Here is a 26,498-nt window from a genome sequence, read left to right as displayed (position 1 = left end):
GTAATTATGTTCTCTATTTCTATAGAAAACAATAATATTCTACTTGAAAAGTAGAAAAATTCTACAAGTTTGTGCGTATAATATTCTAATATATCTCTATTATGTAAATACGCAGCGCTTCCTTTAAGTCCCCTTAAAAATTCTACAATTTTTTGTGGCACAAAGATCAATACCCTTATTATCGCGCTTCTTCGAATCTAAAAGTGATTTTCATTTAATCACAGTCTACGCGCTTTCACGATAACGCGTCCCACATGTTTTACCTAACATCCTCCACTTCCTTGCTTCCCACACCTTGTGTGTAGATGTATATGTGTATGTGTATATGTGTGTATATGTGTGTACGCGTGTGTGATTCACGGAACAAAATCTTTCCAATCCTCCTTGATCATGTCGCTGGCTTTCTCAGCGATCATGTACGCGGGCGCGATCGTGTGACCGGCGATTATGGTCGGCATGATGCTGACGTCCACGACCCTGAGACCGTTGATCCCGTGCACCCGCAATCTGTGGTCCACCACGCCCGAATTTTTCCATGTGGACATTTTACACGTACCTGAGTAATGGGCTACGGTCGTCGATACGTGACGGGCGACGCAGGCCCAGTACGCGTCGCTCTTAAAAGCAACGTGTTTGCATCCTGGAAATGGTACCGGTAGCAGCGTGGCGTTGTAACGTTTAAACGCTCTCGTGGAAGCAACTTCGATCGCCTGGAAAATGAAAAAAAAAATGCAAAATGACACAAAAGTATGAGAAATTAATTAGTATATATATAATATAATTAAGAGTAAATTTAAAAAAAATGTATTGTATAACGATAGATTGTATAACGTAGATTATATAAATGTACATAAAGATTCTTACTATTTTTATAGCTTGCACCATTGTATTTAGATCATCCTCGTCATCGTAATAATTGAAGTCCACGATCGGCGAATCCAACGGGTTGGAGCTTCTCAAGGTGATTCTGCCGCGACTCTTGGGTCGCAGAAGCACAGGTACGATCGTGAAAGCATTGAACCCCAAGTAATCGCTGAAAACCTCTTTATGAAAATCGTCCGATAATCCGAGCAGATTGCGATAAGTTCCGGAAATATCGCCGACTAACGAGGTTACGCCTAACACCAGTTCGATATCAGGATAATCGTCTTCTGTCAATAAACTGTTCCCGTTAGGATATGTTTTAAAGATGTCACGATCGACGGTGATGGAAGTTACATTGGGAACAGTCCAAGCTGCAAGAAATAACGTGACTTTTGCATTTTTCGTTCAAGTTAAAAGAGTTTGAAAACGATTATAAATGGCAAAAGACTCTAAAGAGAAAACTTTAACAATTGTTTATTGATAGATTTTACATTTTGTAAAAATTTCGTAAAAAATTTTGAAAAATAATCACCATAAAATGCTTACCATGTCGTTTGCTGTTTTCGTGTATATTTTCATTCTGGATAATGGAGTTAAACTTTGACTTTTTCGTACTCAAATGAGTCTTAGTATTAATGAAAGCTAATGCTTCGGCGCCTGCGGGTATCGTCAGAGGACCTGTGCCTTGTATCAGGTAGTCCAGAAAAGCAGACGGACTAGAACTTAGATGCGGTTCGTCAATGGTCACGCTCTCGTTGACTAGAAACGTTAAAGCTGACATGCTCACATGATCCTGTAAATTAAACCCCACCGGAAGATCCTCGGTTACACGAATGCCTAAGGAGCTCAAGTGGTCCTTTGGACCTATCCCGGATAGCATTAGTAATTGTGGTGAATTAAGAGCACCTGTAATAAGAAAGAAGCCTCTATTTACGTATAAATACAGTATAAGTATAGGAAGCTAATTTATAAAATAGTTTTTATTTATTACTAAAATTTATTATATAATTTTAAAAAAAATATATAGTGCATTTTGAAATGTATTTGAAAATTGAATATTTCTTTCTCCAATTTGATTTAAAGCTTATACTCTTTAATATAGATTTACTTTTTTTATCAAATATTTTATTAAATTTGTTCCTAAAGTAAATTTACTTTATAAAAGCTAAAAATCACATTTTTTTTATTCTATAACGATATCCTAAATGTATATACATACCTGCACAGAGTATAATCTCCTTAGTGGCGGAGAGAAAATATGTTTTATGATTCTTTATGAATTCAACGCCGATGGCTGTTTTCGTTTTTGGATTAATAACAATTTTCGTCACCGTCGAAAATTTAGATAAATAAAAATTTGGTCTGCCGCGGATCGGTCTGAGGAAGGCTTTGCTGGCGCTAACTCTGTGCCCGTTTCGCATAGTCGTTTGCACGGTTGAGAAGCCTATAACTCTGTCGCTGTTGTAGTCTACCAGATCGTAACCGAGTTCCTGGCCAGCTTTCAAGAAAGGTTCCTTCAGAGGAGTGGTGTAAGGAGGGGTCGTCACATCCAGGTATCCATTGTATCCGTGGAATCTGATGAGGAAAAATGTAAACAAGAGAAGTGTATAATACAGAAAAAAATATTATATCGCTAAAAAATTGTATACGATTATATAAAGTTATGTTAAATGTAATTAAAAGATATTCCCACAGATACGATAGAATGAAGAAAATAAATCTATAATTTCTGACATTAAAATATATACCTGGTGTCTGTATCGAACATCTTGCACCTCTCGGACTTGATGAAATACGGCAGCACGTCCTTGTAACTCCAGCCGGGATTACCGAATGCCTGCCAGGCATCGTAATCGGCCGGTGCTCCTCTCGAGTAGATCATGAAATTCACCACCGAGGTGCCGCCGATTGCCTTACCAGACATTATGTTGCAACGACCGTCGACCATCGATAGACAGTATCCTCCTTGACCATTCGCGTCTTGCGGTCGCGGCTCACTCTTGTACAAGCGAGCGTAGTCTGTCTTACGGAGGATCGGCGCCATAAAAGGGATATCCGTGAGGAAGATCTCGTCGTTGCCCTGCTCGAGCACCAAAATCTTCCAGTCCGGCTTCTCGGTCAGACGATTCACGAGCGCGGATCCCGCCGAACCGGCGCCGATCACCAGGAAATCGAAGGGAAGGGAATAATCGGATATCTCGTTCTGCGACGTCCAACTTTTCGGTAGCGTCGGGAAGCCTGAGAAGAAGTGATAGATCGTCTCGAGAATACCCGGTGTTAGGATTCCACCGGCGTATCCCAGGAACATGATTGTCAAGCAGGACTTGAGCATCGTAAAAACTGTGTTTATCACGCGTGAGATAAATCTTCGCTTCTGATCTTCTTTCAAACATATATCAATATTTTCCTAATTTTATAATACATCATTCGCATTCTATCAATCTTGTCAGTACTGTAGTTTGTCGACTTCTTTCTCCATAATTAAATAGCTAGAATTTTGACATTAAACACAGTCGAAGTGTAGGATGGATAATACAAATGTGGACTCTTGATGTTCTTCAAGAATTTTTGGTTTGGAAGATCTTATTATAGTTGCTTATTTTAAATAAGGCACAATTTATATCACAAATACACGACTAGCACAAAGAATCAACTGTTTATAACGGCACTTTGTCGCATTTTTTTAGAATGTAACATGAGTAATGCAAGTCTTTCAAGATTGCAGTAGATTTGAATAGCATCAGGGTCGGCTAACAATAAGTCAGCTGTGGTATCCTTTTTCCGATCACGGTTACGTGACGTAAGAAATATAAAATGAAAGAATGTAAGGTGAATACTAATCAGCGGTTGAAAATATAACTAAACGAGATCGAGTCTTTTTTGCGCGCATCTGAAGTCACAATTGAAAAAAAACTCGAAAAGAAAATCTTGTTATAATCGCGTGTACCGAACTTTTTTTCAACTGTTCCAAAATCGATAATGCGATTCTTATCTTCGATCGTTTAACTCGATGATCTCACTCTTTTCAAGACATATTCTTCAGGGATTCTTCAACAGATGTAAGACAGTCGAACAATTTTCTCGTACATGCTTTTTCATGTGCTCCGTATTAATATATTTTTAATTAATATATTTTTTTATTATTCGAATCTTTTTTATATATTTTTGAAACATCTTCGATTATATACGCAATTTAAATAGACGAACTAATTTAAATGAGACAATTCTTACAGATGATCACTAAAAATCAGTCCTATATTCTTTTTTGATTTAACAAATAAAATATATTTGTTATGATTGTGCTTTTAATGACATTACAGCTTTTCGCTTATGATAAAATTTGTTGAAAATGTGAGCTGATACTTGAGAATGAGAAATTAAAATCTTAGCGAATGATTGGAGGAAAGATGTTTATTGCACGAAATTCACTTAACTACTGATTGTGAGATCGAATTATTTCATCTCCGTGGTTGCATCTGATCTACCGAAAGTGGTTGAAAGAAAAATCGACAAGGTCGACCACTTTTCACGCGTATTATTATAAAAAAGAAAGCGTCATTGCAATTTGTTGATGTTGAAATTTGTCGTCTTTATACAACTTGTTATGATGAAAAATTAAATTAAATTGTCTATGTCAACTTGTTATGTGTACACAATTTGTCAATATTTTTTGACTACGATATCAATTTTGACGTATATAATCTTTAGAAATACACGTGTATGCTTTCGATCAATATATGTAAACGTAATCAATGTAAATTGATTCAAACTTAAGGTGTATGTGAAGTATGAAATATATATTTATAAAGTTTCGTTACAAAATGTAATTTAACTCTGGAATATAATTTGTATTTTTTCAAGTGTTTTGATATTGTCCTGAATAAAAGTTTAATTAATTTTATTAAAAAATTGTTATTTTTTTCATCTTATAAATTTTTAAAAATACAAATAACAAAATTTGAAAAGCTTTAAAATAAATTATATCGTGATAATTGTAAAATATCTGAAAAAAAAAATAGATTAAACCGAATAAGTTACTACTGCAAAAATTAACGCTAATATTCCAGAATAAAATTACAATTAAATTTTTTAGATTATTAATATCCAGAAAATATATTCATTTCGATCAAATGCAGGGCAAATTCCAATGCAGATAAATGCTCGATCGAAACATTATGCTTATTTAAATGTGACAAAAATACCGAAGGCATGCAATATAAAATCACGAAGAAACCAGTTTCGTATGACCTACATAAGCAATTACGAAATATAGTACTTGGAGCGTCTGTATATATGTTCATCATACCGCGCAAAGAGGATAACAATGTTACATAATGTGTCTGTATAGTGATGTCGAGATTCGATATCGTATGAAGGTTTAAAATTGATTGACAGTTTTCGACGAGAAAAAATTTAAATTTTCATGCGATTCCCATCGTCACAACAGAGAAAAGGAAAAATGGATTAATTATTAAATTTTCACATCTCGCGGTAAAGAAATAGAGAGAGAAAGAGACAGAAAGCATATTATACTTATCAGAATCTATATAAATTCATTAAAATTACAGCAATCTCTTTGGCACAAATGTTTTAATCAAAGTATACTCTTAATGTTAGCATTTTTAAAAGCTATAATATATAGCAAAAGCTTTTTATTGCAGTTATTATTTTCCCTCTTTTATATTATGTGCAAATTTGATATACAAAAATATTTAATATTTAATAACGTATATATATATATATATATATATATATATATATATAAAATATATATATATATATATAAAAGATATATATATATATATATATATATATAAAAGATATATATAAAGAATATATAAAAGATTGCGGTCTATCCTTTGCCGATTCGCGTACTAACCTGAAAATTCCTTCTCGATATCCGGACTCATCTCTCGCAGTCCATTCTCTCTCTCTCAAAGTCCATTCTTTCGCGAAGTCCATTTTCTCTCCACAGATGTGCATTTGACACTTACTTGTTGTATCTTAAATATATATTTCACATAATTCTATATATACATAAAAGAGATCTCACTTTTTCTTAGCGTGTGCATAGTATTATGCGAATGATATTTAAAACGGTTTAGTTCAATTATGCTGAATCGATCGGCGTGAGAGATATCGATGTATCTCGAACGAATTCGAGATTCGAGATATCGAGTTGACACAACAAGCAAGTGTCAAATGCAAATCTGTTGAGAGAGAATGGACTTCGAGAGTCCGGATGTCGAGAAGGAATTTCCCGGTTTGTACGCGTCCGAATCGGCGAGGAAGAGCAATGAGAGCGATTGTACGTAATGGGCATCATCGTATTATATCTACGTTTCCGAAAGTAGACACTGTGAGAGAGAGGTTATGCATCTGTCAAAGAGTCTGTTTAGTCTGAGATATTATACATTTGTACCTCTTTTTTTCTCCCTCTATCTCTCACATTCATTCGCTAAATATTTATGACACAGCAATGTCATTAGTAATTTTTATAATGTAGTTAGTGACGAAGGCAGCCACGACAAGCATTCCAAGAAGGAGCTCTTGGGTGGAAAGCGTAAGGACAAAAAGGATAGAAAGGACAGGGGCTACGCAACATTAGAGGGTGAAAGTTCACCAGACGAAGATCAAGAAACCAAGTAAGACCTATTAATTATGTTTTTTCTTTTTTTTTTTTTTTTTTTTTGTTATGTGACATCTCTAGTAGCATACATAAGTGCTAATGTAACACACAATTAACGGATCTTTCTGGTTCATATTTGTCAGAGATACATGAATCAAGTTATACTACTGTTAACAAGTGCATGATAATTGCAAATGATGGCCATCCGTTTATCATTGATCTATATTTTTCGTCTGTATTGTTATTAGTGTATTAGTTTTGTACACTTGCACAACTAACTTTCTGATTTTTTTTAATGGAAAGCAAACTTGTTTCAAGTATTTATGACTTGACACTTCTGCTTATACTGATTTTAATTTGCTCAGTTAATATATATTTTATCATCAAAGTCTTTATAATATACATACAAAATGACAATTAATTTTACTATCTTTTGCTTGAGGTAATTTTATTTTTTTTTAAATATCTTGTAATATATATGAACTAATGTATAATTTATTGCGCAGAAGTCCGTCAAAATCAAAAAAGACCAAAGCCTTTAAATTTCCTTCTAAGAAAGAGAAGCGAGAGAAATCAAGAGAAAAGGAGGCGAAGGAAAAAGATGCTGAGAAGGAAAAGGATAAAAAGAAGAAAGATAAAGATGAGAAGGATATAGACAAAGAAAAACGGAAGGATAAGGATAAAGACAAGTCTAAGCAAAAATTGAAAGATCGTAAGAAAGGAAAGCATGCCGGTGGTGAAGGTTTAGATATTGGTGGTAAGATTGAAATTGAGTTGTGTATAAATACCAGTATTTTCATTTGCTGTTCCATTAATGCTTCTTTGATATATACACATTACGTTTCTCAGAGGAACAACCGGTTTTCGGTGTTAGTCTTCATTTAGCAATTGAAAGAAGCTGTTGTCACGATGGAATCGAATTACCATTGGTGGTGCGAGACTGTATCGATTATGTAGAGGAGCATGGAATGAATGTGGAGGGTCTGTACAAAGTTCCCGGGGTGAAATCAAAAGTTCAGTACTTGAAAAAATTGTACAATCACCGAGAACCGGTGAACATATCTGAATTTGAACCCACGGTAGCTACGAGCTTATTGATACTCTTTCTTAGGTTTGTATTTGAGAATTCTTTATCCTTCTCTCACCATGTGTTTTAAGATCAAACGAAAAATTGTGGTGCACATTGTGGTGATGTAGAGAACTGCCAGAACCCGTGTTGGAGAATAGTGAAACAATATCACGCTTCGAACAGGCCGCATCAACCAAGGATGTCGCGCAACGGGAAGCGCAGTTGGCTCAATTGACGCAGCAGTTACCGGAATGCAACAGGATTCTCCTGGCATGGGTCATACTGCATTTGGATCATGTCACAGTGCGAGTATGTTCCAAGTATTATCAGCTCAAGTCACTCTGAAAACAAAAACATATGCAGTACATAATAATCTTTCTTATGTCAAAATATATGTATAGTTGCGCACTATTTATACATTTCTTCTATTTACAAAAAAAAGATTCATTAACCTAATTTTGGACTCTTCTCTAATCTTATTTAAAATAAAAATTTATCAAGAAAGAAACAAAACTTCTTTACATTACATAATTCTATTTGATCTTTAATGATATTTTACTGTAGGAGAAAACGACGAAAATTAACGCACAAACAATTTCGATGACGTTAAGTCCGGTTCTACAAATGAGTCACAGATTGTTATTGGCTCTGTTGTTTCACTGCAAGGCTTTATTTCCAAATGTACAATTGACAAAATATGTGCCACCATTGTCATCTGGTAGTACCAATCTGCCTAATTCTGTGGAAGGTATAGCTGCGGAATTGTCTAAACAAGAGTCGTTACTATCCCAAATTCACATGCAAATGAATGCTGGTTTTGTAACGAAGTCTCGTGAGGAACAACTGTGGGAAGTGCAACGAATGATAACGCAATTAAAGGTACAACTATATTTTTAAAGAATTCATTATTATAAATATCATATTATATATAAATCCATGCAAAGAAAAGATTAATATAAAATGCACATTTTTTTTATAGAGAAAATACAAGACTGTTCAAAAATTGGAAGGTGCTACGCAAAAGAGTATAGACGAAGAAATCAAATCGACCGATAATGTTCCGATAGAATCTACTTTGCAAAAACCAAAACCCGTAGATGAAGATCTTGGGCAAGTAAAACCCGATAGTCAACCGTCGAACAATACAACATTAATGAAAAAGGACAGCAAACTACATAGCGCAGAAGAAGGGAAAGAAAAATGTTCTTGTTCTGCAGGAACCAGTAGTTCAAACATCGCGCAAAACGGACAGAGCGTAAATGTACAAGAAAAAGACGCGGTTGATTCTGTGGATACTGTGATGGTTACACCTCAATCGAAAGAATCTGAAAATGTAACACCGAATGACAAAGCAAACGGTACATACACAATGATATAAGCATATAATATTCTAATACTTTCAATCAATATAACATTAATTTATGTACAGAGCCTGAAGAGGAGGATGTTATAGATAAGTTGCGAGAGAGGCTGATTCACGAGGAACTGTTGAACATGCAAGCGTTATTGAAGTCTCGCATCAGCCAGGAAAGGAACGAGATCAAACGATTAATGGAAACGTTGACAGAACGCGGCACAGAGAAGAAAAAACCCAAAGAAAGGATACACTCTCCTAACGAAGCCGAAATGACAGCTATGATACAATTAGTCAAGGAGAATCAGTTACTCGAAGTATGTTTTTTTAAACACTAGAAAGGGGGAGGGATTTTTCATTCCATTTTTGTATATATACACTTACACTCTCTCGGTTTTCAGAAAAAGATGACGACGTTGATATGCAGTATAATCGAGGAGAAAGACGCTTGCGTAGAACTGCGCGTTCAATTAGCGGTGCATCAACTAGTGGCCAAAACTTGACCACAGACCTGCTAGTGACGCTTCGAGATTACAATACAGAGCATCTATACACTATAAAGATACAATCTGACATTACGTTTTGCACATAATGACCATATATAGTTTATAACATGTTACAATTATATCATGTACCATTAACTCGTTCTATTCTTCCGTGGAGTAATAAAACTATGTACAAAATGCAGCTACAAATTTTTTGTTTTTAGTTCTCGAGTTCCTTTTTAAATACCCAATGTGTATGTGTTTGAAAAGAGGAAGGGGTAAGAAGAACACTCTTAAATATTCAAACATAATAAGGTAAATGTAGAGTGACACTATATTGTGGCAATTATATTTTTTAATATATTATTAAAAATGTATTCTTCTTTTTATATATTAATCTCATGCTAATGAAATTTCAGAATCTGAAAATAAAAAATTAAGTATTTTAAACTTCCTGGAATCTTAATAAAAAATGTCAATCTAGAACCACAAGAAAACAAAATAAAAGAAGCTTATAAACAGAGGATATTTATTAATTAGTAGACAGAAGAGAAATTGAAACAAATGAAAAGAAAATTACCAAGATTAAGACTAAAGAAGATAAGCAAACAAAACAAAAAATTGTTATGGAAATAATATAGTTCGATATCGTATAAGCTACTGGCTATATAATATTTCATAATATTCGCGCATCAAAGATTTTTATCAAAACTCAGCAAGACTACAGATAAATTAATAATAGAAGAAGGCAATTCGGAGGAGATTGAGGGAACAATTGCATTGTATTCAATGTATATTTACAATATCATCTGGTCAAGGTACAGCGTTGAATATCGACCCGTATAGATTTATCTTGGTAATGCTGCTTTGTTTGTGTATTTTGTAGGAAAAATTTATTTTACGCCCGATTTATATATTCTATCTTTCGTCGCGTAGATAGATATAGATTTTACGTGCTGTATCTGTATAAAAATCTATTGATGAACGTCCATCGCGGGAGGAAACTGAGATTGTACTGAACAGATTGATTGATAAAGATTCTCTCGTTTATCAGCAGAAAGAGAAGACGCACGGTAGCTATTATACGAATGAGAATAAGCTCTTTGCGCGTTATTAAAAAGTCTCGTAAACGCAATACAACGCAACGTTGATGAGTATATTCTCTCTCAGTATTGTCAAATAAGTCGTGCAACTCTCAAAGTGGCTTTTTTTCAAAACGGTTTTTTTTTTATTATTAAATATGAATTGCATACCGGAGACGACGATTATTATCTCAGCTCCAGAATCCGACTATTGCAACGCAATATTGCGTGTTTCGTGGGAAATCGTGATTTTACACAGGTACATCTTGTATATTCAATGCAATACTTTTCCTTCTCTTTCTCGTTCGCCGAATAAAGATCGAGCGATAGATAATACAATAACGTACTCTCTTACAGCGTCACTATCACAGTGTGTAGTACAACAATTCGCTAAGAATAATAGCATACCTACGCGAGCGGTGAGGGTAGTTTAACTACCGAAATCATGAAACTGTGCAATTACCAGTTTCGCCTATAACAATTCGCAATTATAGAAAATATCAATGTAACTTCATTACATAATTATTACAAGGAGAGACAGCTGAGAATCAGATTTTTGCGTTCCATATAATTTAATTGCGTTTTATTAATTATATTTAAATATAATTAATAAAGCACCGAATGTGATGAGCTTTATATATGGAACACGACTACTTTACAAAGATATAAATTGTTTAAGCATTCTACTGTACCTTTATCTCAAAGAAAGCAAAAAGATATGTCAGAAATTATAGTATGAGTACCAAATTCAAGGAATATTTCTTACTTCCGTCAACAGTCGGTTTGCGATGGGTAGGTAGAAGTTCTCTTTTTCGAAGCCTATAAAAATAATTTACAAAATGTTATAAAAAAGATGGAATATATATTTATATATATGTATAAAAAAATAATGGAATGTTTTCTATCTCTCCTATATGGCTAATAAATTTTGCAACGATATTTACAACAAAAAAGGATCATTAAAGACATTTTAATATAGGGGGATCTTAATATCTTATTCTGTATATATTTCGCAATTGTTTGATTTTTCTCGTATCCTCATTTTTCAAGTCACCTGCGTATGTTTTGTTATAAAATATATCAAGTATTTGATATTTATCTCTATATTTATCGAGATGAAAATTTGAACATTTGGGACAGTTATTACTCAATAAATATCAATAAATATAGAAGTTTGTGATGTGTCAATAATGAGACAATGCTGTTTAGATACGATTGCTCGAAATGCGATAATTTGCTTTACAGTATACAATCAATTTTAAAGTTACTATATCGTAAAATCAACAAATGTCATTTAACGCCTCGTAATATCTATTTCACATTTCTTTCATTTGTCTTGCTTCTCAATGAAATATGTAATGCCAATGCGATAACTTAATAATATAATAATAATTATATTCTTAAGTGTGAATCCTCGTATAATAAATTTAATGATATCCTCATGTGTACATTGTTCATATCATTCGTAACGACTGAATAAGTTTTTTATGAATAAATAATAATAATAGGTTTTTTAACAGTTTTTACTTGAATAAATTTTAAGTAATGAATGTATCGCGATTTGCCTTCTCTGCTCTTGCATCTCTCTTTTTCTTCTACAATTCTATGCCAATACAAGAATCTGTAATGTTATAAACGTCTTTAAACTGCACGTTTGTGCTCTTAAAAGTGGATGTTATGCACTGAAAATTAAATGGAAGATGTCATTTAATAATAAAAATAGATTATTGGCTTCCTATTCTAAAATGTATATATGTCGAAAATTTTGTTGACAGAATAAATGTTACTTGGCAAGACTTGACACATAATTGTAAATAATGCTGATCTTTTCTAAAAACTATATCAAATTACTTAAAATATGTTCGTTTTCCCCGAAAATATAATATAATTGAATACAAAGAATATGTGAGATAAAAATTTCTATTATAAGACATTATATTATTTGTGTAAAAATGTCAAAAAATTTGAAATAAATTAATGATATTAAAGATAGTAATAATAACTTTAAAAATGTCTAAATGTATGTATTTTCGTGCTTGCTTATATTGTTTTAGATGCAAAAAGCATAAATTGATTATGATACACAAAAATATTAAAACTACTTGTAGAAATAAAATTACACATGGCACAAATAAATATGCATATAAAAATATTGTCGGTATATAAAATTAAAATAAAAGAAAAACACTTCTACTGATTAATCTTTAATCCATACATTTCCATAAGATTGTAAAAAGAAATTGAGTGAAAAATATGAGGACGATTTGCTTTAAAAGATTCAAACGTATATTTTTTTATATGACTATAAATTGTCATATAATAATTGTCAATTTTTAGTATTAATATGTAGTTATAAAAATATTTAGATGTTTTTCAAAGCAGTTGAAAAAATTCGAGTATAAAGGTAATAAAAAGAGAATCTAATTTTTATTCTAATTTTTGTTCAGGACATGTACAACAAAATTATGAATGTAAAATCATAATAAATGCTGTGTATATGAGAAAGAAAATAATAATGCAAGTTTTATTGTTATCACGAATGTAAACCAATATGCGGTGCGTATAACTAATTAAGCAGCTAAGAAGATTAAATTAAGCAGAATAGGAAGCCAAGCAATAATGCTCATGTATACAAAAAGGTAGTATTTATTATCTTTATACTCATCTAAAGCCATAATTTTAATTTCATCATTAATTTAGAGTTTCACTCGCACACACATTCAAGCATTTGGCAGGCAAGAACCTAGAAGAATCTAACTCAGAGAGAGAGAGAGAGCAGTATTACTACGACGTCATCATGTCAGTGACTGAATTTGATATATTAGGTCCTTTTAGGGCGTCATTTATGTCTCTTCTAAACATTGATAAATTTTGTGTAAACCTATAAGAGAACACAAAAATATCATAAAGATATACTCAAAATAGATGTTAAAATACATTTTATATGTATATATATATATATATATATTTTTTTTTTTCTTACCTATCCCTATTTTTTGTGAGTAAATTTCTTTCAATGCCGTTCATTAAATTTTCAAACCACTGCGCCATTGCTGCTTGTTTGTCAACAGGCTGACTTCTAATAATATTTTCCCTTAATTGATTAAAATACTGCAAATATAAATATGCAGGAATATATTAATAAAAATTGTGAGAAAACACACAATTAAGAAATAAAATACGTAATTATTATATTACTGAACTATTATTGCAAATACAAACACTTACTTCTTCGTTCAACAATATGAGACCTAACAAAGGACGAGACATGCTCCATTGATTCCTACAATCCTCAAACATTATCACATTTAAAACAGTACTTAGGATTTGTTGAAGTATTTCAGGATGTTGCTTTAAAACTTGCAAAAATAACTCCCCTCCTCCTGGAACAACCGCATTTTTCCTTCCTGGATATCCTGTAAATACGTATAATACAATAATATTGATGCAATATATCTCCTACAATTTCTTATGATACAATATCGTTAAAAAGATTTTGCCCTGTTATATTAATAAAATTGTCTATTAAACGCACCTTTTTGATAAAGCTGTTTAAACAAATATGTGACAATATGATCAAGTGTAGCACAACAACCAGTACATACCATGGTATCTGAAATCAGAAAATTTTGTTTTCTTTCCAATTTATCGCCAGAAAAAGGCGATATGTATAATTAAAATCACAGTGCAATAAAAAAATACATCCAACCAAAATAACAGCATTTCTGTTGCAAGTTCACTAGGACCTACCTATCTTCCTTTATATAATAATATTTCATAAACTTACAATTTAATCAATTTATTGAGATAAAGAAATTGATAAATTAACGAGAAAAAGATTATTATATGTAAATCTAAATTATAAGGATACACAATCGAATTGTATTCCTTAATAAAATACATGCAACTGTGATTAATTAGTTAGTAATTACAAAGCACATAACATCATTAACTTATAATTATTATATAGTGTTAATGTTAGTAGTAATATGTCAGCTGTGCGGCTGATTATCTGTGCTAGATCCATTATTTCACACAATTTTGTTTCAATTTAAACAGAAGAGAATTGCATTAACACATATGCCATTGTAGAGAATACAAGCTATGTGTTTTTGTGTCAAACTTCATTGTGTTTAAGATCCAGGCTCCACGCACTTCAATCCTCTTACAGCCAATGTTATTTATAGGGATGTTCTCGATAGTTTCATCATTGTGTATAATCATTTTATATATGCGTCTATTTCTTGTTCTTTGAATGCAGTAGCTAATATCTATAGGCAGATTTACATTCCAAGCAATAATGCAGAAAGCAAGAAATATTAAAACTAATATAATAGTTCCAAAATATATATATATAAAAGATAAAATTTTAAGTTATTATGCTTACATAAGTGAAATAAATGTGACATGGGGAATATGTGTTTAAAGAATAATTCTAAAAAAGCTATTATATAAAAATTTGCAACAAGTTTTTTTGTTTCGTGTATATAATTTAATCCTAATGTGTATTCTATTAAGCTAATGCCTTTTGAGTTTTCAAAATAAATTATTAACATGCTTGTGTTTGTACACTGCAACTGTTTGATTACGATTCATAATAAATATTTATGTTAATCTTTTCTTTTCTTGAAAATCTATATACGAAAAATATTGTAGAAGTATTAACCGGGACCAATAACAGAAAATTTTCTTTGAAACTTTTTCAACTCGTGAGAATTTATCTAAAAAATTTAGAATGATTTTTCAGCATCAAGGTATGGCGTTGAGGATAGTAGTAGCAGGATAGAATCAGCCGCACAGACCTGTATAGAAGTCTTTTTGCGCACCTAGTGCTGTAAGGCCTTCGCTGATGCTGGAGAGGATATAGAGAAAAACCCTAGGTTCCAAGGTGGATAAAAAGACCATGTGATCTTGGGCCAGACATTCAAGCAGCAAGTAGTATGTTGCCGACAGCTTCGGATAATGCTATTAGAAACAGTGGGTTAAAGTAACATACAAGAGATAAATAATAATGCAATACTTTTATCATATTAATCCATTAATATTGCTTTTATTTTGTAATTCAAATTCTAATTTCAACAAAAATTTAAAGTTGTCTTTTTTTCATATATGTATGTTTTCATAGATATAAATAATAAAATTTTGTTTTTTAAATGTTTTAGTCTAATACTCTATTTTAATTTTGCAGTAATATTCTTATAGTACATTTATAATAATTGAAATTAATGATTTAACTTGATTATAAAAAAATAATTTTATCTAGATAATGAATAAAATGTCAATCTTGTAGTTGATACATATTACTTACCAATAGATCACTCTGCGGAATACTAAGGAGCAGTTTGACAAATGTATTAAGGGCATTATCCAACGCCTCGTCGCCGTATAGCCTAAACACTCCAAAGTTTACATAACTTCCGCATAAGGCTGCCTTAAGCATACTAAAGCATATACTTATTCCTTTGAGTTTTAGAGGATAGATTTGATCCTTGGGTACTTCAACACTTAATATGTGGTTGCCATAGCTACATATTATTTTGCTGGCCTCACGGAATAACAAGATTCCATTCGGAGACGATGCGTCGAATTGTAATCGTTGACTTCTATTTTGTACTAACTCAGCGAATAATTTTAGGACGGGCGTTGTCACTTGCGGCTCGTGATGCCATAGTTCCACAGCGTGTAATAAAATTGGCGTGTAATTCGGATATCTAATTACGAAATTTCAAACAAAATCCAGATAATATAAATTTTTCTTTTTTTATATTATAAATTTACAGAAAATATCTAAAGATCCAAAAGATATTTATGGATATATCTTACTTACATCCAATCGAAAAGCATCATATAGGATGTCTTGGTGTTGAATGCGTAAGCTAAGCCTCTAAGATCTCGCGCTAAACCAATTAGCGCTTTTTTCGCTTCCTCTGCCGCGAAAAGGGGTGTATCTGCGGCACCCATTAATTGACCGAGGCTCTCCAATGCACCTAAAATTATATTAAATATTTAATTATATTAAATATTTTCTTGCACATAACATTATATTTCTAATAAAAAAATTACGATTATAAATATATGTTGAAAATTTTGTTACCTGTAAGAGGTAACATAAACGTATGAAACCTTTCCTCGTCTTCGCCTAAATCTACCATCAATAATCTACCAAGAGATGTGTAAAACATTGATCTACAGCGCATTTCTGTTACAGCAACATTGTTTCCCAAAAATGGAAAGTGTTCTCGCTGTTGATAGAAAAAAGAAAGAAGAAATTTAACATATTAATCTGCATATAATATTATTCATTTATCATTATTATTACACACATTCACATTAAATATATATATTAAATATAATAGATTTTAATATACGTACTGTATGATTGTTGAGCATAAATTGTACTTCTTCTAATTTGACAAGTTTACGAACACAGCTATAACCCACAGATAAATCATTTAAAAGTTGTAGTGTCTTGGAAATTATTTGTTCGCTCCTACCCCAATACTTCAAATTTGTTATTCTGTAAATTATAATGCAAAGCATTAATATCCGTATTTTATCTAATTTTGCAAATGTCACACGCTTCACTTACATCTTTCGAATGAAAATACTGAGTACCATAGCTTCATCATTAAGACCCAACACATCGGATAATCTCCTATAGACTTTAGAATTCTTTTGAACTTGATCGCCTACGTAAATCTTTCGAAATTGTTCGAAGAAACTCAACATCGCCAGTTCCAGTTTCTCACAGCCACCCTGTGCGAGCCTCGAATCGGTCAGATTCATTAATTGAAGAACTCTACAGACTAATTCTCCGTCCATAGCGTCAAACTCCTCGTTGCTATTGAATGCAACTCTTCCTCCGATAACACCACCTATGAAAAAAGAAATGAGAAAAAGATAAATATATAAATATTATATAGATATTATGATGAAAATCAATACTAGATATATATTTGTGTACCAATTATATAAACAAGCCACGTGAGCTGTCCTTCCTGGATTGTAATATCAATTTGTTGTGTCGGTGAGACTGTTTGCGCCATTAATTCCTGATAAGTTCTCGCTGCTTGATCAAATAACTGAACTAAAAGAGTGCACGTTTTTTGATACTCGCATCTGCCAATGACTGATATCTGCTCCAACTGATGATGAACCACTCCGAGATCGTCCAACGGATCTTCCAGACGCTCCCTGACAACTACCGCTACCGATTCAAGTCTCGATGTAATATACGCATTCGTAACTTCCGGAGTGTATGTATTTAATAGATGTGGATCTCCCGCCTTGACATACGGCATAGACGATACCATTCTCTGCCAGAGGGTCAAAAGATAATGCAAACTGTTGGGTGCAAATTGCCACATTTGCAAACTCTGCACTGTAAATTTCGCGATTAGTTGTATTGCTTCGGGATAATCTTCCACCAGGACCAACTCGCCAAGTTGGAAATTGCTTTTCAATCGAGATAATAATCTACAAAATTCGTGATAGTTTCCTGGATCACTGAGACCTTGAGGATTTTGTAGTATATGTTTAATACCGTTGACTAAATGTGTCAGGAATTTTGCCCTTTCAGTATTAGAGAACAGACTTCTTCTGACAGATGCTATCTGAACCAGACATGAAAGTGCTAAGCACGATAACGTATTAGGTAAACTGTGATATAGATCAAAGAACAGTTTCAACGAAGTGAAATCCAAGAATGCAGGTCGCCAACTTGTAGGAATTTGTACTGTATTAAGATCGTCGGAGCTTTCATCAGTCGATGTGCCGATAAAATCGAATGTTAAACAGTTTTGTGCAAGTTTCAACAATTGTCTTATCAAACCATGCTGAAAGAAATAAGAATATGAATGCTACATTAATTATTCATACATTAAGAATTTGTAAAGTTGAGATTAATTGACATTATACTATACCTGTGCCTCATCATTGAAGTTTAAACTCTTACAATTTTCACGGGCTGTACTTAGTAAAGTACATGATAACCTAAATATTTCAAATAGTTGCGTGTCTCTAAAACTACTAGCTATTCTTCTATGTTTTGTCAGAGATCTATTCGCATCGGCTTCCGATATTTGATTCATTTCACATGTCAACTGAGAAAGCAGCTGTACTCCTATCATACAGTGTTCCACCGACCCCTTTTTTATTAAAAAAATAAAATATTATTAATTATAGAACAAAGTGTGCAACTGTATATGTATGGCAATAGCATTGATTAAGATTAAAATATACCTGAAGAAACTTGGCTACATCACTGACTACATTTCTGAAGATAAATTCCTCCTTGTCAGAATCGAACCACCCTAGCTTTGATATCCTAGCAAAAAGTGTAACCAAAGCCTGTATCACAAAATTTGGTAACTTTGGTTGCGTCGCTAAGTAGTTGAGTACGTAATTTCCTACAAACATATATTTGATTACAAATAAAATATATAATCTTTGCTTGAAATACTTGAAGAAGTACTTAAATTTTTTCTCAACTTTTTGCAGCAAAATAAAATGAATAACGCTTACGTATATCAAGTCTTTGTTGTAAGCTGAGTGTTGTCGTAAGCTGTCCCTGCGCCGACCGTGATACCAGTTTTGTCAGGGTGGTGGCGGCCAGTAATTGAGCGTACGCAGAATTTCCACGATCCAAGAGAAGCTGGCACTTTGTAAGCGTATCCGGTGCATTTTGAAAAGCGACGAGGGCTTTCTCTGCCTCTGCACGATGCGCCGAATCTTGCGACTCATACAATTGCTTGCATAGCAATTCCAGCTGCTGTACTTCCTGTATAGGATCCATTCTTAATGACAATGCTCAAAGTTGTTCCTTAATACTTCCATTACAGGTACAAGTCCAAAAGTTTCATAACAATGTTTTCACTTTTTACGGTGTTTCGCAAATCTTTATTAATGTTTTGGCCGTACTGTCCAAAGTATTTACAAGTTTACAATATAGTCCCATTATGCCTGGTGAATCACAGTTTGTTAAGCATTGAACTTGAATAAAATTAAAAAAAAAATCTGAATAGTTTTAATTTTTTATGCAGAAAAGATGATGCATAAAATATCATTTAACTTAAGAATGTATGTTTCAAAATGTCTCATGAGACAAAACAGAGATTATTACAGTAAATATGAGCAAAAAATAAATGAAACATATTTTATGCAAAACTCTGCAGTTAAACAATAAGTTTTACTCAATTGGAAAATTCAATTATAACATATTAACATGTTTTTATTGTAATACAGTTTACAAACGTTTACGAACCATGTGAAGTAAACAAGAATTGTGTTGCATGATAAAACAATGATTTCGATAGAAAAATATTGTCCAAAATAGCCAGTACATATATACAAAATTTTCAAAAAGAAATCTGCTAAAGGTAAAAAAATAACTACAATGAATATGGTGATTTAAAAATCAGCAATTGTTTAAATGACAAGTTGTACTGTATTATTTATACGCTTTATATATACACACACATATATACTCATGCACACCCCACATAAAACAATCACAGAATAGAGTCAGATGGAAAAAGATATCAAGTGTCTTATGAATCTCGTCACATTTATATATCATAAGACGAAGATATTATTGCAAGACATTTTACGACGAGCGACAGGTTATATGTACGTTGTAAATAACGGTCGGGCGATCCTGTCATGAAAACCTGAGATTCGAGGCTCGAGAACGGCGAAACGTGCTTACTAGAAACGGGGGCGTTTTCGCACCCGTTCCTTTCACTCTCTCTCTTCGTTCTACGACGAAGAGAAGACGAATCTCTCTCCCCCGGCGAGAGACTCCGCGACGCGAGAAACACGCCGACGAGATAAACACAAGGCGCGATATGACGTATCCGTAGGCACACGGATGTCGGCAGTTGTAACACACATACACACGCATACAGAGAGAAAGAGTTACCGTACTTTCCGATACATCGCACACAGGGGGGAAGGTTTCACGTGACGCTTTATCACAGAGAATCGCGACCGCGAGAGACACGCGGTTATTTACGTATACAACGGCACATATATCGCACCCCCAACCAACCCGATCAGATGATCGATGTGACCGGCCGTGTAATTATCTCCCCTGGAATCCCGGACGGGGGACTGTGCGCGCGTGTCGCGACGAGGAAACCCTCGCAACCCCCCGGTGCGACAGACGGGCGGAGCAACTCGGATCGACTCGAACCCTCGGCTGGGTATATCGCAATTCCGGGGGCAGGATATTTCGATTTTACATCCGCGCGGTGCGTGTTTTCGTTGTCAGTCTCGAGCGCGCGGGAAAGGGGGGAGGCGGAAAATGCGCGAGACTCCCACCAGATATCAAACACCCTCCTCCTCGGAGCACCCAGCACCCTCCCGGGGAGAAAGTGCGGCGATTTTACGAACGCGGTGCGCGCGACACCGTCACCCACCATCGGTCGTCTCTCGTCATCACTACCACCATCGACCACCGCGTATACGCACGCATATACGATGCAACACGCGCACAGCTAAGTAAGTACGTAACGACTGACGACACGCGCGGAAATCCGGCGCGGATTCCGCCGGCGGATCCGCGTCGCTTCGGCCGAGCTATATCGCGAATTAATAGCGTCGGCCGTCGACGCGCGCGCGATACGCGCCAAGTGTTTTTTCCCTCGTCGGCGACTCACCTGTTCGTCCGCCATTTTCGGAGCCTCGTATTATCTGCGGTGAAGCCAGGATCACATGCCAGTCTCGTCTGCGGCGGCCGCTGGCCGCTGCCGGCGCATGTTTACGTCGACCATCTACGTTTCACGCGCGTCCAACTTTCGCCGCGATCGGCGCCATCTTTGTTCCGTCAGGCGCACTAGACACATGTGGACGCGCCCTGCGAGCGAACGCGCCGATTGGTCGTCGTCTGGAAGGTTTCCAGACGTCAGCCAATCAACGCGCTCGACGAGGCTGGTTCCGACGAGTGCTTGACATCTAGCGAAATTCGTGTTTCGTGTCTTTCTGCGGTACGTTTGATTTAAATACGTTGCGTTTAAATAGTAAATACACGCACGTGCATCGTAAATATCGAGGATGAAGATCAAGCGGATTAGGAAGCTGAAACGTAAGAAGAAATTCAATCCGAATGTTAGTCGTAAGAGGCTACGAAATAAATTACGAAAAGAATATCTGCCGAACATCGCCTGGTAAATTGCTTAACCTAGATCCTAGATAACGTGTATAATTCGAACGCGACAATTGATTTCGATCGATTAATATCACCGTTTCAATGTTATTAGCGATCAGGTAAAAGAGGAATGGACGAGCACGAAATCCACGCGAGTCAATTTGAAAGACATGGGTTTGGCGTACGATGCGAACAAAGCGGTACAGATTCCTAACTCGAAGCACGAAATGTTAGAGGAGGCTAAGAGGATAGTTGGGAAAGATGAAAGCTTGTCCGATCATGAAGCTGAAGCTGCGACTTCGGCGAAAAATCACGTGGCGGAGAAATTGGAAGCCGAAGCAAAAGCACCTCGAGTGCGTCTCTTAAAGTTACCGAAAGGACAGGCTCAATTTTTTACTTATTTGATAAAAAGATACGGCGAAGATTACAAGGTGAGATATTCTTTGGAAGAGTCATTAGTTTTAATAATATTCAAATTAGTCTTATGTATATATTCTTTGTGCAGGCAATGTCAAGAGATAAGAAGAACCATTATCAACTAACTTGGAAACAAATACGAGCCAAAATAATAATGTTTAAAGGTATTCCAGAACAATATAACGAATATCTTCAAAATGACAGCGTATAATTGAAGTCGTAACTTAAATAAGTAAGTAATATATCTTCAGACTAAATTTTATGCTATGTACGTATAAAACAATGATTTGAATATTATTATAATCTGCATTATAATTTGACAAAAACAAAAATAATAGATTATTATATATAAAAAATCCAAAATATTTTTGCTATACAAACATACAAATTATATTATTTTAAAATAATGCATATTATAAATAGTATTTATATTAGATGACGCAGGTAACGTGTTGGTATTCTTTGATTATTCCTTCATTTAAATAACTAAATCATGTTTCATGATTTCGATAAAGATTACTTGATATAAACATGAGAATTTTATCAGATGTCACCACTTTTCATTACTCGCAAACATATTTGTTTTTTTCATTGATAAATATTGAAGCTATATTACATATATACACAACACAATTAAATATAAATATTAGAAAGTACTCATCCTTATAAATTTTCTAGAAACTATTTGCATATATATTATTGATACATATATGTCAATTTTTATGATATTAAAATAATAACAAATATATAAAAGCTTCATAATTAAACTATATATCATTCATTGAAACATGTAAAACTATTAAAATTATATGGATTGGATTGGATGAGATAAAGTAGACACACAGTAAAAACAATTTGATTTTAATTACATAAGTACATAAAAGATGTGTGACACATAGAAAATTAGTGTTGCCGTGTTATCAATGTTGCTAGGCGCGTTTGTGTCCTGAGCGAAGAATGGCGATACTGTTACTTCTGGCATAAACATTTGCAATCGCGTTGAAATAGTTTACGTTCGCGTACGTATTTCTGTATTCGGATCAGACACAGCTCTTGAGATGATTCAACGTCATTGCGGATGTTGATACCCGAAGGAACGTCCAGTCTTGTGAAGCTCAAAAATTTCTGATATCGCTTTCCAAAGGCATACTCGGTTTCTTAGATCAGATTACTTTGTTTCTCAGACGTCCCAGACTCTCGATCTCGGTTTCCAGAACGTCGCCACGCTAAAAGACATAGTTGAATATAAAATATCGAGAGACAATGTATTTATATACGAGATACTAAAATTTTTTAATTTAATTTTAATATTAGAATGTGTGTGTGACGTACCTGTAGATATTCTGGTGGATTACGCGTGAATCCTGCACCGGCTGGCGTGCCAGTAAGGATCACGTCGCCTGGTAACAGTGTCATAAATCTGAAAGTAAAGATCAATATCGTTATTACGTGTATCTACAATCGCGTATTATTATTATTATTAACGTGTAAAAAAATACGAACTGCGAAAGATAAACTACGATTTCGTGGGGCTTGAAGATAAGTTCGCTGGTGTTGCCGTCCTGCTTTAAATTGCCATTCACCCATGTCCTCACAGGTAGATTATTGATATCACATATCGCCTCTTTGGTGATGACCGCCGGACCCAGCGGACAGAACGTGTCCATCGCTTTGCCGAGCAAAATTTGACCGCCGTTTCGCTTTGATTTATGACACCAATCACGCGCCGATATATCCTGGGCTATTGTATAACCGAAGATACAATCCTCGACGTTCTCATTGGTGAGGTCTTTGCCTCTCTTGCCTATCACTATCGCCAACTCGGCCTCCCAATCGACTTTCTATAAATTCAAAAATCGATCGCGCACTTTAATCAGATTCCCGGCACGTCATTTCTATACATAACATTTGTCGCGTTTTTGCTTTACTTAAAATTCTTCTGTCAAAGACAAGTTACGTAATGAAGCGATAATTTGACGCGGCGGACATGTGATACAATTTCCAGACGAGTCAATTTTCAAACTGCGAACTTCGCGAAGCTACCACGAAAAAAAGTACCACAATATTATACGTCTTGAAACGTAAATGAAACGTGGAATGAAAATGAACGTGGACGTGGAGGAGGAATCGTGATGTAATTTCGATAAACTAAAAATACATAGTTCCGGAAATAAAAACTAGGCGAAGGAAATCATCGCAATCCCTCTCAAGGATAACCCGTGGCGATGATAATCTCGTCTCATGTTGACTTACGTCCGAGATCTGCGGCAGCAGGATGTTATCGCGTGGCCCGATGATGTTGCTGGGAAATTTGCTAAAGACTACCGGACTCTCCGGAATCGATATACCTTGCTCTTGACAATGACCGCTATAATTGAGGCCGATGCAGGCGAGTTTGTCCATTCGCGTGACCGGTGCCAAAAAGTTCACGTCATCCTCGGGTATGATGCTCCGTCCCTCGGCGACTATTCTGTAACCATCGTCAGTCGAGTCAAGAATAGACCTTGGAATCGTTTGATGAAAGTTAATCAACTCGCACGCGAGGTAAAATCTAATTAAGTATATTTTTTCTTTTTTTTTTTTTTCTTGCGCGAGAAAACGTATACATATATTGTACATATTACTAAGGGAGAGAGAAAAGGGAAAATATAACTACTTTATGTCACATGAATCGAATGCCGGAAACACTAACTTCTACTATCTTCCTTAGGTATCCTTTCGATATCGTCTTCTCTGGTGAAACAAATGTTCACGATAAGATCAAGTAATCTTTATATTTTCGCATTACATCCGTTTATCATATTACTATACTACTGAAATATATCCCAAGATTAAGAGAAAGGCTTGCGAAAAAATTTGGACAAATTTAAGTTCTAATTAATTTCTAATGGCAATCAAAAGACATAATTGCGAAATTTTTGACTTTAATTTTGTATAAAATATATTTAAAAACAATTTCAGTGTTAGAAATAAGCATAACGTTAGGCGATTATTTCGTCTTATACTCTAACTCTAAATCGGTTCGGTTAGCATAATTTGCATTATAATTCCAAGCTGATAAAAGATATTGGCTATCTGGCTTATGATTATAAATCACAGCGAAAAGTAAGTATTTTCATAGCAGATGCACGAAAACTCGCTTATCTTTCGCGCGTAAAGACATATTTGCAATATGTGACTCGCATATATAATATCGAAGGCCCCGGGCAGCTAACAGCTGTTCAAATCGCTCTCCTACCTTTTAGCCTTCTTAAGAAGGTCATCGCCACCCTCGAGAAACTTTCTTAGCGCGTTCGGGATCCGCGAATCTACCGCTGACACGGCGATGATGTCGCCTCCCTGCTTCAGCTGGACCCCGAGATGCTGCGGGCCTCCGCTTTTGCTTGTGAATTGAACGAACCTACGAAAATATTGCATCATAATCAGCGCCCATTATAAAGAAACGATGCGTAAGATCAGCAACAAGTTTCGGAGAACATCTGTCATCGATGAAGGACATCGTATTGCGTATGTTGTATGTATATTTATGAATGAAAAATTCGGCGGCAAAATAATCGACGTCTGACACTATAACAACACTGAGATCGTGGGAAGGGGTTATATATATTACCTCATATCGAACGCGCGGCTCGTGGAGAAATTTCTGCTGCTGGCGACGACGACTGCGAGATTCGGGTTACCCTCGTTCTTCTTCCCCGCACGAATTGCCGAATGTCAGACACGCCCTGCCGAGTAGTCGCAACTTTCCGCGATAAGGCACTTACTCGTTATCACGTTATCGCCGTTTGGAATGAAAATACGCAGTCACCTGATAGCGAACGACGAAAAAAAAAAACGAAGCAAGACGATCGTGACAATTACGATAAAAAGGTACCCTATTTACTCCTTTTCTCGAACTGTGTAGCGGCGACCGCTTGGTTAGGTTAGGTTAGGTTAGGTTAGGTTAGGTTAGGTTAGATACGTCCCCTTTCAAAAGTGAACCTGTTGATCCAAGCGATTTCGGCGGATTAGAGAAAAGATCAGAAAAAAGAAATAAAAGTGATAAAAGTATGTATTTCTTAAACAGAATCTAATATTTCGTGAAATATAAAACGTGACATATTGCGATATCTTATCATTTTGCAGCGATATAAAAAAATTGAACAAAAAATTTTAACATCTGCTGCAGGGTATGAATCACATATGTAATGTTTGGATATTGACATTTTGCGCTCTAATTAAAAGTACCTGTAAACTTAACAAAGTATTTTAACTGCATTTGGTGCATAGTAGAATGGAATATAATTGATTAAAAATATTATAAGATAGTAATAGTATAAGAAAAGAAATGCAAGAAAAGCAATTGTACAACTTAGATAACATCTTAATTACTTTTTCAACCAGTACTTATAATTACATAATAATTAATATATAGAAATAATTAATTAAAGTAGTGGTTTCCTTCGAGTAAAA

At 34.7% G+C, this 26,498-nt stretch overlaps 5 protein-coding genes across 14 annotated transcripts; 2 read left to right on the top strand and 3 right to left on the bottom strand.

Moving 5' to 3' along the window:
- Positions 1-169: 169 nt before the first annotated feature.
- LOC145933295 (glucose dehydrogenase [FAD, quinone]) lies at positions 170-4,526 on the bottom strand. Its single transcript, XM_083032874.1, has 5 exons — positions 2,613-4,526; positions 2,084-2,439; positions 1,411-1,770; positions 865-1,235; positions 170-710 (listed from the first exon to the last, which is right to left on the bottom strand). Exons 1-5 carry the CDS (start codon positions 3,194-3,196, stop codon positions 357-359), a joined length of 2,025 nt encoding a protein of 674 aa, XP_082889000.1. The 5' UTR covers positions 3,197-4,526; the 3' UTR covers positions 170-356.
- Positions 4,527-6,020: 1,494 nt separating this feature from the next.
- Rlip (Ral interacting protein) lies at positions 6,021-11,427 on the top strand. 3 transcript variants are annotated; one of them, XM_083032659.1, is made up of 11 exons: positions 6,021-6,172; positions 6,371-6,509; positions 7,000-7,250; positions 7,343-7,604; positions 7,691-7,871; positions 8,127-8,441; positions 8,542-8,920; positions 8,992-9,233; positions 9,318-9,716; positions 9,821-10,219; positions 10,288-11,427. In XM_083032659.1, exons 1-9 carry the CDS (start codon positions 6,088-6,090, stop codon positions 9,417-9,419), a joined length of 1,956 nt encoding a protein of 651 aa, XP_082888785.1. In that variant the 5' UTR covers positions 6,021-6,087; the 3' UTR covers positions 9,420-9,716; positions 9,821-10,219; positions 10,288-11,427. The 3 variants fall into 3 exon arrangements, with proteins under 3 accessions (XP_082888785.1, XP_082888793.1, XP_082888775.1); XM_083032667.1 differs by having other exon boundaries at positions 9,821-10,742; positions 10,841-11,427; XM_083032649.1 differs by having other exon boundaries at positions 9,821-11,427.
- Positions 11,428-12,504: 1,077 nt separating this feature from the next.
- On the bottom strand, positions 12,505-21,290 carry Ranbp16 (Ran-binding protein 16). Of its 8 annotated transcripts, none has more exons than XM_083032557.1 (15): positions 21,142-21,290; positions 19,007-19,262; positions 18,725-18,891; positions 18,406-18,630; positions 17,448-18,318; positions 17,073-17,358; positions 16,856-17,000; positions 16,578-16,725; positions 16,311-16,470; positions 15,792-16,194; positions 15,310-15,448; positions 14,019-14,096; positions 13,712-13,899; positions 13,467-13,594; positions 12,505-13,364 (listed from the first exon to the last, which is right to left on the bottom strand). In XM_083032557.1, the coding sequence occupies exons 1-15, from the start codon at positions 21,154-21,156 to the stop codon at positions 13,268-13,270; spliced, it is 3,306 nt and encodes a 1,101-aa protein (XP_082888683.1). In that variant the 5' UTR covers positions 21,157-21,290; the 3' UTR covers positions 12,505-13,267. The 8 variants fall into 8 exon arrangements, with proteins under 8 accessions (XP_082888683.1, XP_082888655.1, XP_082888663.1 ...); XM_083032529.1 differs by lacking the exon at positions 21,142-21,290 and adding an exon at positions 19,959-20,762 and having other exon boundaries at positions 19,007-19,444; XM_083032537.1 differs by lacking the exon at positions 21,142-21,290 and adding an exon at positions 20,115-20,762 and having other exon boundaries at positions 19,007-19,474.
- A 35-nt stretch (positions 21,291-21,325) lies between these two features.
- On the top strand, positions 21,326-22,451 carry LOC145933265 (nucleolar protein 16). Its single transcript, XM_083032823.1, has 3 exons — positions 21,326-21,648; positions 21,742-22,060; positions 22,135-22,451. Exons 1-3 carry the CDS (start codon positions 21,536-21,538, stop codon positions 22,255-22,257), a joined length of 555 nt encoding a protein of 184 aa, XP_082888949.1. The 5' UTR covers positions 21,326-21,535; the 3' UTR covers positions 22,258-22,451.
- Positions 22,452-22,891: 440 nt separating this feature from the next.
- Positions 22,892-25,967, bottom strand: LOC145933203 (oxaloacetate tautomerase Fahd2a, mitochondrial-like). The gene is made up of 6 exons (XM_083032754.1): positions 25,657-25,967; positions 25,285-25,446; positions 24,300-24,516; positions 23,550-23,887; positions 23,379-23,466; positions 22,892-23,272 (listed from the first exon to the last, which is right to left on the bottom strand). The coding sequence occupies exons 1-6, from the start codon at positions 25,659-25,661 to the stop codon at positions 23,210-23,212; spliced, it is 873 nt and encodes a 290-aa protein (XP_082888880.1). The 5' UTR covers positions 25,662-25,967; the 3' UTR covers positions 22,892-23,209.
- Between the last annotated feature and the right edge of the window lie 531 nt (positions 25,968-26,498).

Source organism: Prenolepis imparis, unplaced genomic scaffold (genome assembly GCF_030444845.1).
Source record: "Prenolepis imparis isolate NDT839.2.m4 unplaced genomic scaffold, iyPreImpa1.0 SCAF_1, whole genome shotgun sequence".
Lineage (NCBI taxonomy): Eukaryota > Metazoa > Arthropoda > Insecta > Hymenoptera > Formicidae > Prenolepis > Prenolepis imparis.
This window is presented reverse-complemented; position numbering and strand designations above follow the sequence as displayed.